The sequence below is a fragment of the Chrysemys picta genome, chromosome 16 (assembly GCF_011386835.1).
Source record: "Chrysemys picta bellii isolate R12L10 chromosome 16, ASM1138683v2, whole genome shotgun sequence".
NCBI lineage: Eukaryota > Metazoa > Chordata > Testudines > Emydidae > Chrysemys > Chrysemys picta.
In genome coordinates, this window is record NC_088806.1 from 153,031 (window position 1) to 164,084 (window position 11,054).

Consider the following 11,054-nt stretch of genomic DNA (forward strand, 5'->3'; position numbering starts at 1 on the left):
AAAAGGGTACAAAACCCAACTGCTATTCAGCAGAACCCAGTGCAACGTGAGAACAACTGGGAATGAGGCAATCTGTCCCTAGTGGGGGAACCTGCTGACTAACAATCACTTTGCAGTGGGAGGAAAAATATAAACGTGATGCTATAAATTTGGTTAGACTAGGAAAAGTGATGGAGGTTGTGTCCGGTGGTGAGGAAATTTGCTACGTTACCCTGGCCGCTATATGGGCTATTTTCTTCATTGGGAAAAAAAAACACAGTTGTGTTTTTACATCAGGATCCCTAACTCAATCTAGCTAACTCCATGGAAAACCCCAATGGAGTCAAGGCCCAGATAGATTTAACCTCCATGTACCGAGTAAAGTTCACTCCTGGTTCCCCCACCTGGGGCTGATGGACATTCCTGTTGGAGGGACGCACACTTCCATGACACAGGACAAAGGAGTTGATGAAAAACACCGTGGGCTTCACTCCAAGGAAGGATGAGCTGCAAAAGGGAAAAGCAGACAACTCGCCTGAAGGAGCGGAGATGCCACAAATGCTGCCTTAAAGTTCACTACACCTCTACCCCGATATAACGCAACCCGATATAACATGAATTCGGATATAACGCGGTAAAGCTGTGATCCAGGGGTGCGGGGCTGTGCACTCTGGTGGATCAAAGCAAGTTCAATATAACGCGGTTTCACCTATAACGCAGTAAGATTTTTTGGCTCCCAAGGACAGCGTTATATCGGGGTAGAGGTGTACATGGGAATTGGCAAAAGGAAAAAACAATCTTTCCTGAGTCCTAGACAGGATTTTCATGGTGTTTATCTCCCTTGCAGCTTCTCTGGTGATACATAAGAGAAAAGCTGTGATGGAAGGTTTTCCTGCACTCACGGCATTCATAAGGTTTCTCCCCTGTATGGATCCTCTGATGTGTAATAAGGCCTGAGCTCCGAGCGAAGGTTTTCCCGCACTCACAGCATTTATAGGGTTTCTCCCCTGTGTGGATTCTCTGATGGCAAATAAGGTGTGAGCTGTCAATGAAGGTTTTCCCGCACTCACAGCATTTGTAGGGTTTGTCTCCTGTGTGGATCCTCCGATGTTTTATAAGGGCTGAGTGCCAAGAGAAGGTTTTCCCGCACTCACAGCATTTATAGGGTTTCTCCCTTGTGTGACTCCTCTGATGTGCAATGAGATTTGAGTGCTGAGTGAAGGTTTTCCCGCACTCGCAGCATCCATAGGGGCGCTGCCCTTTGTGGATTCTCAGATGGCAAATAAGGTGTGAGCGCTCAGTGAAGGTTTTCCCGCACTCGCAGCATCCATAGGGTTTCTCCCCTGTATGGATCCTCTGATGGCGAATAAGGCCTGATCTCCGAGTGAAAGTTTTCCCGCACTCACTGCATCCATAGGGTTTCTCCCCTGTGTGCATCCTCTCATGGCAAATAAGGTGTGAGCGCTGAGTGAAGGTTTTCCCGCATTCACAGCATTCATGGGGTTTCTCCCCGGTGTGGATCTTCTGATGGCGAATAAGGGTTGAGCGCTCAGTGAAGGTTTTCCCGCACTTGCAGCATCCATAGGGTCTCACTCCAGTGTGGATCCTCTGATGGTGTGAGCGCCTCCTGAACTTTTTCCCACACTCGAAGCCCGTGTTATTTCTCTCTCCCGTCAGGATTCTCTGCTGGGCCGTGGCTTTCTTGAGGCCTTTGTGAGTTCCCCGATAATTAACAGATATTCCAACGTTCTGCGCTGGCTGGTTTCCCTGCTGCTTCTCTGGTCTATGCTGCCCCCGAGAGCCTTTTCCCTGCACACAACTCCTGGAAACACTCCCTTTGCATCTTTGCAACAACGCCCCATGCGCTTCCACTTGCTCCTCTTCCTGCTGAGGATTCTGCTCCACGGTCTCTCTCACCATCCCCTCACCTGCTGGGACAGAGAAAGGAAAACCTCAGAAAGCGGAAGGGAAAAGGGGAGAGCAAACCAAGAGAATAGCTGGAGATGGAAAAAAATCAGGGACTGAATTTCTCCCAAAGGGGAGAGAGGAGAGGATCAATTCTGCATCCAGTTCCCACCCAAACACTCAAGGAGAAGGGAGTTTGGGCTGGGAACTACTGCCAGGAGTTAGGATGGATAGGAAGCCATGAACAGTGTCTGCCCTGAGGATATGACACCTGCTGGGGGCCATCCTGAACCCAGAGACCTCACAAGGTCTTTGTTGGGAATCCCAGCTGTTTCCTTCAAGCACTGAGAAGGTTTAATGATCCCTCACCCACATAGCTGCCTCTCAGGATCTCTCTTTCCCTTGAGCCCTGGAAATCTGGGGCCCACTGCTCTTCCCCTCGTTCCAGTTGGGAGATGACACCGGGTTTGGAAACTGGGAACCCTGCTCAGAGGAAAGAAGACCAGTGAGATCAGGTAACACGCAAAAGAAGAAGTTACTCAACTTGTGCATCGACAGTTCTTTGAGATGTGTCTCCCTATGGGTGCACCATTGAACGTGCTAGCACATTAACAATAGCTGTGTAGACCAGTGGCTTTCCACACTACTGTACCCCTTTCAGGAGTCTGATTTGTCTTGCGTACCTTCAAGTTACACCTCATTTAAAAACTACTTGCTTATAAAATCAGACATAAAAATACAAAAGTGTCACCGCACACCATGAATTGCTGACTTTCTCATTTTTACCATATCATTATGAAATAAATAATTGGAATATAAATATTTTACTTACATTTCAGGGTATATTATATAGATCAGTATAAACAAGTTATTGTATGAAATTTTACTTTGTGCTGACTTGGCTAGTGATTTTTCCGTAGCAACTCTGGATAGGGTGACCAGACGTCCTGATAAAATCGGGACCGTCCCGATATTGTGGCGTTTGTCCCACGTCCCAACCGATGTTTGGTCAGGGATACAATTTGTCCTGATATTTCGCGGTACTACTACTACTTTTTTTTTTTTTGCTCCGCCGGCGGATATTTCCCGATGTCCCGATATTTTCTTCCTCTCATCTGGTCACCCTAACTCTGGAAGAACTCTGCGTACACACCCAGGGGTACACATACTGCTGGTGTAGAGACTGAGCTGCAACATAGACGCAGTTATATACAGCCCGCCAAGGCCAGTCTGGGGACCCAGGCTGGGAGGGTCTCTCCCAGAGGCAGCACAGACATCCCAAAGTGCAGTACAGTTGTGTTCTCACGTTCTGCTTCCCTTGGACCCAGTCATTACACATTAACCTCCAGTCTTTGACACTTACACCGTCCAGTGTGCTGCATTCATATGTGGACAGTCCTTGATAGTGTTTCCATGTAAATGGAGACAGGCCTATGCTGCTTCAACAGGAATTACATCCCCATCCCAGAAGAGGAATTCACTGCTTCACACCCAGTGACTAACAAAGCAAATTGAGAGGGAAGCTGACCCATGCATACTTTTCATTAAAAAAAACTACTAAATAAAGCCCCCATTCTCCAGAGGGAGACAAGGTCAAAATGAAGGGCTAGGACCATGAATCATAAAATCACAGTAACACACGGGGTAAAGGGATCTCAAGATGTCAGCTAGTCCATCCTCCAGCCCTGAGGCAGGACCAAGTATACACAGACCATCTGTCTAACCTCTTCTTAAAAACCTCCAGTGACCAGGATTCCACAACCTCTCTTGGTAACGTATTCCTGTACTCATCTATACGCACAGCTGGAAAGTTTTTCCTAAGATCCAACCTAAACATCCCATGCTGCAGAACAAGCCGGTTAACCTCTCCTGTTTAGGATTAGGATAGGGAGAAATAGTAAGGCAGGGGCAGGCAAACTTTTTGGCCTGAGGGCCACATCGGGTTTCCAAAATTGTATGGAGGGCTGGATAGGGGAGGCTGTGCCTCCCCAAAGAGCCAGGCGTGGCCAGCCCCTGACCCCTAACTGACCCCCCCTGCTTCTCGCCCCTGACGGTACCCCTGGGACTCCTACCCCATCCAACACCCCCGTTCCCTGACGGCCCCCCCCCCCCCGGGACTCATGCCCCATCCACCACCCCCTGCTCCCTGTCCCCTGACCGCCCAGGACCCTCCGCCCCGACTTCCCCGCACCATATATGATATAACTGGAATATGTTTTATGTTACATATGCCATGTAACATATCTATGTAAAGGTTATGATCTACTGAATCTATTAATCCTATTTGTATGCACATATCATTTTTGTATTTTAAGTTATGAATATTGGCTGTATACTTGTCTGATTCTAAGTGGGTTTTAGTGAAGCAGTTGGTCAGCTTCCTGAGAAAAGACTATTCTCAGTAAGTGCCCAATCAAGAAGCCCTTAAGCCAACAATGAATTTGGAGACGCCAATCCACATCTGAGCTTTCCCAGGCATGTGGCTTGGCTGGTAAGGAACTCAGTCATGCATGGACATGTGACTTGCCCAGGTGGCTCTAAAACTCCATTTTGTAGCTGGACTTTGCATAGGAGAGAGTTGGGGGTCTCGACCCACAAGAAAAAGTCTATTTAAACCCCTGGGAGACCCCTCCATTTTGTCTTCAGCTGGCTAAAGAGAGAGCCTCCCCACCCCAAAGATACCTGACAGAAACTGGAACAAAGGACAGTAACTACAGGGGGTGTGAGTGATTGCTGGACTCAGACTAGAAGGAGACTAGTCTGTAAAAGGAAGCTTACTGGGTGAGGTTATGATCTGTATTCAATTTCTTAGACATAGACTTGCGTATTTTATTTTATTTTGCTTGGTAATTAATTTTGTTCTGTCTGTTACTACCTGGAACCACTTAAATCCTACTTTCTGTATTTAATAAAAATCACTTTTTACTTATTAATTAACCCAGAGTATGTATTAATAGTTGGGGGGGGGGGGCAAACAGCTGTGCATCTCTTTCTATCAGTGTTACAGACGGTGAACAATTTATGAGTTTAAAGCTTATACAGGGTAAAACGGATTTAGTTAGGGTTTGGACCCCGTTGGGAGTTGGGCTTCTGAGTGTTAAAGTCAGGAACACTTCTGTAACTTGCTTTCCAATTAAACCTGCAGCTTTGGGGGCACATGGATCAGGCCCTGGGTCTGCGTTGGAGCAGACTGGCGTGTCTGGCTCAGCAAGACAGGGTGCTGGAGGCCTAAGCTGGCAGGGAAAGCAGGGTCAGAAGTAGTTTTGGCACATCAGTTGGCAGCTCCCAGGGGGTTTCTGTGATCCAACCCGTCACAACAGGTATTCCTCATTTCAGTGCGGAGTGGTGTAGGCGGCGTCAATAAAGGCACACAAGGGTGTGTTCTTGCCACAGGGATTGTCAGCAGGCTGGTGCCATACGTGCACAGGGTCCCCAGGGCTCAGGGAGGGGTAAGTGAAGGCAACGACTCAGACGGAATCCTCATTGGAAGGGTAAAGGGATGGTGACATTATGAAAGTCCAAGATGGATTGTGTGCAGTAGGCTCAGTGTCTGAGTGCAGGCCAGGGGCAGGCAGCTTCTGTTCCCTACATCGGACCTAACCCCAAGTTTTGCAGTGTTAGCGTTTGTGCTGTCCTGCACCTGTGCTCTGTTCCCAAAGTGTTCTGTAGCGGGGAGGGCAGAGCGCCGGTCTGTGTCTCATTGGCCTGTCAGAATGTTGCTGAAACAGGGCAAAGTTGAGGCTGCACTGTGAACCTTAACTCTTCATTTCCCCTTCTAAGAACCTAGGGGACAGGAATCCTTACCCAGCGAGGTCATGTTCTCATAGTTCTCCTGCATGACATCTTTGTAGAGGGCTCTCTGAGCGGGGTCCAGCAGAGCCCACTCTTCCCTGGTGAAATACACAGCCACCTCCTCGAAAGTCACCGGCCCCTGAAAAAGCAAGAGCGCCCCACTCTGCACCTGCTGCCCAGCGACATCCCCACCACTCACATGGGAGGAGGGCCAGTCACATGGAAGTTCTGGGAGGCAGGCAGGATCCCACCCCCTCCCCATCAGAGCAGCCAGGAGGCATCAGGGTGAGGAGCAAAAGAGAGAGAGCCCCTCGCCCCTTCTAGCAGACAGAGATGGCAGGGGTCTTCCCATTCAGCACTCACCTACCAGCCAGAAGCTGATACAGGAGATGGAGCCCCCAGCAGGGTCCGGGGACAGCCCCCTGGCAGGAATCCCAACACCCTCCCCAGTGCCAGTAGTTGGATGGGACGGGATGGGGTGTCTTCCCCGGGCCTCACTGGCGGTTGCCCTCTGGCTAGTAGGTTCAGACTCCAGTATTGGAGGCTGGTACATTTCCCTAGCCCAGTCCAGGGGGGTTGTTACCCGCTTGCGAAATTAGGGAATTTCCACCCACAAACCCGATGGGTCTGTTAAAATCTAGGCCCCACCGTAAACAAATCCCAGCAGGTTTGTCACACCCTGTCCCCCCCCCCCCCCCCTTTCTCCACCCTGTGTGTTTCCTGCCCCTTCCCACCTCCTGACCACCCCCAGAAGCACCCACCTTCTGTGTCTTTACTGCCCTTCTCCCGCCAACAGGAGCCCACCAGCAACTCCCCGATAATCCCTACCTGAACTGGCTCCACGGCAGCCATTTCCCTGGTCCCTGGTAGGATGGGACGTAACGCTGCAGCCTGTCAGGGCAAGAAGGGGACGTGTCAGAACACGACAGTAACGTCACATCTCAATTCCCCCCGGCTCTTTCCCCGCAGACGGATGTTCTCAACTCTGTCATGCAAATAACGGAAATATTCAAAACAGAATTAGTAATGGGGGGCGGGGGGCATGGGACTTTAGCGACCGAGGCCCCATGTTAGAAAAGGAATTAATACAAACACAAACTGTCCAATGAGTTCTTGGAATGTGTTGGGGACACCTGTTTGCTTCAGAAGATGGAGGTAGTAACCAGGGAGACAGGCATTTCAGGGTTGATTCTGACTAACAGGCGGGAGTTAGTTAGGAAACGGAAGGTGGAAAGCAATATGGGAGAAAGTGTTCATGAAATGATGATTTCGTGAGTCTAAGAGAAGGAACGTGTTAGAGCAGGAAAATAAGGACAACAGACTTCAAAAAGGCAGACTTCAACAAACTCTGAAAACTGGTATGTGAGTGTGACATTTCACTCCATATTCTTTATGAAAATATGCTTATGACATGAATATGAGATAACTGAGATGTACTTTGTGCAAGATGGGTCTTGTAAGATATCATTGGAAAGGTTACAGAGAGTCCTGTGGCACCTTTAAGACTAACAGATGTATTGGGGCATAAGCCTTTGTGGCTGAATGCCCACTTCGTCGGCACATGCATCCGACGAAGTGGGCGTTCACCCAAGAAAGCTTATGCTCCAATACATCTGTTAGTCTTAAAGGTGCCACAGGACTCTCCGTTGCTTTTTACAGATCCAGACTAACACGGCTACCCCTCTGATATTGGAAAGGTTATAATTTACTGAATGTGATTATCCAATTCGTGTGCATGTATCATTTCTGTATCAAAGCGGTCAGTGCTTTGAATTCCTCTTCTATACTCGCTGTAGTGTGTTGCGTCAAGCCCCTAAAGCTGAATCTTTCCAGAGCAGATCTCTGTCTCTCTGTGCAGCTGGGCGTGGCCCTGCCTGTGTGCTTGGCTGGAAGAGGCTTGTGAGCCTAACCCGGCCAGGTAAAGTGCACCGAAGCTGGCAGAATAGGCTGTCTCAGTGGCACCCCAGCACATCAGGTGACACCCCAAAGGGCCCAAACCCGTCACAGCGAGGTCCCATGGGAATAAAATTCTAAGGAGAATAAAGCTCAGGAGAGCTGGCAGTTTCTCAGAGACAGTACTAAAGGAGCAACAGCAAATTATCACAATGCGAAGGAAAGACAGAAAGAATAGTAAGCTGTCAATTTGGCTCCATTAGGAGCTCTTTAATGACCAGACAATAAAAAGGAATCCTGAACCCCAACCCTAGTTATGGCCCTGTAGCTGCACCAACCTGTCTGGTTACCAAAACAATTCACAGGCGTAATGTAATAGTTGAGTGTTTATATTATTCCAGCAGATTTTTCTTAAACAAATAGGTCTGCTGTGGCTTTTCCAAATTATGGCAATTCATAAAGGTCCATTATTACTTTTCTGCGATTGTCCAAGACATCTTTGCAACTCAGCTGCAATTATTTGAAGATCATCCCGCGTTTCAGGTAGGGTCATTATTATTATTACCCAAGAGGAGAAAGAAACAGACACCACAATAGGGAAAGAACAGGTTAAAAATATGTAGATACGTTAGATATATTAAAATCAGCCATGAAATTCATCTTCGGGTGCTCAAGGAATTAGCTGAAGCAATCTCGGAAAAATTAGCAATTATCTTTGAGAACGCTTGGAGAACGGTGAAGACTGGAGAAGAGCAAGCATTCTACCCATCTTTTAAAAGGGGAACAAACAGAACTGGGAAATAAAGTCAAGCCTTATTTAAATACCTGGAATGAACAACTTATTAATCAATTTGTAAGCAAGCAGAGGCTAGTAAGGTGATAAGTTATAACCAGCATGAATTTCCAAAAACAAATAATGCCAAGTCAATCTAATTTCCTGCGTTCACAGGCATACTGGACTTATGGATACGGGGGACACTGTAGATAGGACATATCTTGATTTTAGTCAGGCTTTTGACACAGGCCCCCATGACATTCTCACAGTGAACTATGTGGTGTACATTCTCACAGGGAAATGTGGTGTACATGAATGTGCTATAAAATGGGAGAAAATGTTGTTGGAAGGTTGTACTCAGACAGTAATCATTAGTGGTTCACTGTCCAACGGGAGGATGTATACAATGGGGTGTCCAGGGGCCAGTCCAGGATCTGATAGAGTCAATATTTTCACTCATTACTTGGATAATGGACTGGAGAGCATGCTGTCTAAATATGCAGATAACAGCCGCTGCGAGGGGCTGCAAGCACATTGGAGGACAGGATTAGAATTCAAGGCAACATTTACAAACTGGAGAAGTGGGCTGAATGAACAAGATGAAATTCAATAAAGACAAGTGCAAAGTACTAGACTTAGGGAAGGAAAACCAAATGCACAACTACAAAGTGGGGAATAGCTGGTTAGGGGCTTGTACTACTGAAAATGATCGGGGGCTATAGTGGATCACAAACTGAATCTGAGTCAATTGTGGAAAAAAAACCCTAATGAAGCACTGGAATAAATTAGCAAGAGAGGTGGTGGAATCCCCATCACTGGAGGTTTTTAAGGACAGGTTGGACAAACACCTCAGTGCTGGGGGCTGGACTAGATGCCCTCTCACCGTTCATTCCAGTCCTACAGTTCTATGATTCTATGCGGGGAAACGTTTGGCCACTTTATTACAGCACTGACCGGCCCCTCCCACTAGCACTAAACCACTGAGACATTTTGAAACCCTCCAAGTAACAAAGTCTGGGAACCGAATGGGAGAGAAGCACAGAACACAAGGAGTGACACTGGGGGATTCCCCCTGACACTGTCCCCAGGGCAGCACAATCCTACAGCAGGGGCTACAGGGAGAGTCAGGAACTGGCTTTGCGTCACCTTGCACTTCACCTTGTAAGTGCTGGGTTTACAATGGTGCCAGTGGCGCCATGGGGCCGGGCCCATGCTCAGAAGGAGCCCCAGTCTGCTCTGCTTGCACTGTGCCCTGAGACCCCGCCAGCCCACTAGCTCCCCCCACCCTTAAACCTCTCGGCCTGCCCACTGAGGGCTCCTCTCCACCCCCTGGCCTCACCTGCTGGGTCCTCTCGGCCCCTTGGCCGGCCCCTTGAGGTCTCTAACAATCACCTGTTGTCTCTGACTCAGATGTTGGGGTGGGCAGAGCCTTGGGTTGACCTATGGGCCTAATTACAGCTGGAGAAAATCCTCACCTTGGCTGGGCACAGAGGAAGCTTTACTCACGGTCACTCCCCAGCCCCGATCCCGCTGAGGGGAGCAGCAGCTGCTCAGCCTGGGCCCCCAGACCACAATCGGGGCAGCAGCATCTGAACCAGGAAGCTCAACCCCAATATCCTGAGGCAGAGAAAGAGAGAAACTGAGTCACTTTCTCCCCTTTAGCAACAACTGAAACCCCCTCCGCACAGGGACACGCCCTGATCTTATCTGCCCCCCATGTTAATCTGGAGTCACTCCCTGTTCTCCCTTGCAGTGACTCCGGATTAACACGCGTCTCAGCGAGACCCGAAACGTGGCTCAGGAAGGAGGAGGCCAGAATCCTTTTAAACGGATCATTGCAGCAGGGGGATCGAAACTCCTTCCACCCCCTCGCTCCCCATGTGCTGAGAGGGATTCACAGCAACAGTTTTCCAGCCCCCCCGCCCCGCCGCCTGGACCTCTGTCCCCCCCCCCCCGCCTGACCCCACCATTTCACACCCTCTGTCCCTCCCCCCCCCCCCGGCTGATTGTCCAGCCCCCCCCGCCTGATCCCCCCATTTCTCACCCTCTGCCCCTCCCCCACCCCGGCTGATTGTCCAGCCCCCCCCGCCTGATCCCCCCATTTCTCACCCTCTGCCCCTCCCCCCCCCCGCGCATGACCCCCTCCCCCATTTCACACCCTCTGTCCCTCCCCCCCCCCCCAGGCTGATTGTCCAGCCCCCCCCCCCGCCTGATCCCCCCATTTCTCACCCTCTGCCCCTCCCCCACCCCGGCTGATTGTCCAGCCACCCCCGTGTGACCCCCCCCCCATTTCACACCCTCTGCCCCTCCCCCACCCCGGCTGATTGTCCAGCCCCCCGCGTGACTCCCCCCATTTCACACCCTCTGCCCCTCCGGGAGACTCTCTCCTGCCGGCCCCGCGCGCGCGGCTGCCCCCGGGGTCTCTCCGCCAATCAGCGAGCGGGGCGGGGCCCCTCACGCGCACCGCTAACCGCCTCCAACCGTCACTGGGGTCCACGGTCCCGCGGTGCGCCAGGAACTACATCTCCCAGCCTGCCCCGGGGCGCCGCCGCCCGCTCGGGCCCAGCCTGACCCCAGCCCCGCCCCGTACAGACCCCGCCCCGGTACCTGACGCTGGGGACGCGGCGATACCGGGTCGGACCAGGGAGGTGGGTTCAGCGTGCGCGCGCTGCCTTGCCTGGGACTGCGCATGGGCGCAGAGCACGGGCGG

General features: G+C 50.6%; 1 protein-coding gene across 19 annotated transcripts; it reads right to left on the minus strand.

The window, feature by feature from the left end:
- Nucleotides 1-213: 213 nt before the first annotated feature.
- ZNF3 (zinc finger protein 3) lies at nucleotides 214-11,054 on the minus strand. Of its 19 annotated transcripts, none has more exons than XM_065570245.1 (6): nucleotides 10,952-11,054; nucleotides 9,820-9,961; nucleotides 6,505-6,567; nucleotides 5,689-5,815; nucleotides 2,254-2,367; nucleotides 214-1,910 (listed from the first exon to the last, which is right to left on the minus strand). In XM_065570245.1, exons 3-6 carry the CDS (start codon nucleotides 6,526-6,528, stop codon nucleotides 790-792), a joined length of 1,386 nt encoding a protein of 461 aa, XP_065426317.1. In that variant the 5' UTR covers nucleotides 6,529-6,567; nucleotides 9,820-9,961; nucleotides 10,952-11,054; the 3' UTR covers nucleotides 214-789. The 19 variants fall into 19 exon arrangements, with proteins under 19 accessions (XP_065426317.1, XP_065426324.1, XP_065426323.1 ...); XM_065570252.1 differs by having other exon boundaries at nucleotides 214-1,907; nucleotides 10,952-11,053; XM_065570251.1 differs by lacking the exon at nucleotides 10,952-11,054 and adding an exon at nucleotides 10,809-10,941 and having other exon boundaries at nucleotides 214-1,907.

What these genes read in the sequence shown, in the direction of transcription:
- ZNF3 (XM_065570245.1), bottom strand. Translation starts at nt 6,528, where the DNA reads ATGGCTGCCGTGGAGCCAGTTCAG. An exon ending in CTGCCGTGGAGCCAGTTCAG is followed by an intron (nt 5,816 to 6,504) that starts GTAGGGATTATC and finishes TTGCTTTTTCAG; the next exon opens with GGGCCGGTGACTTTCGAGGA. An exon ending in TGAGAACATGACCTCGCTGG is followed by an intron (nt 2,368 to 5,688) that starts GTAAGGATTCCT and finishes TCCTCTGAGCAG; the next exon opens with GGTTCCCAGTTTCCAAACCC.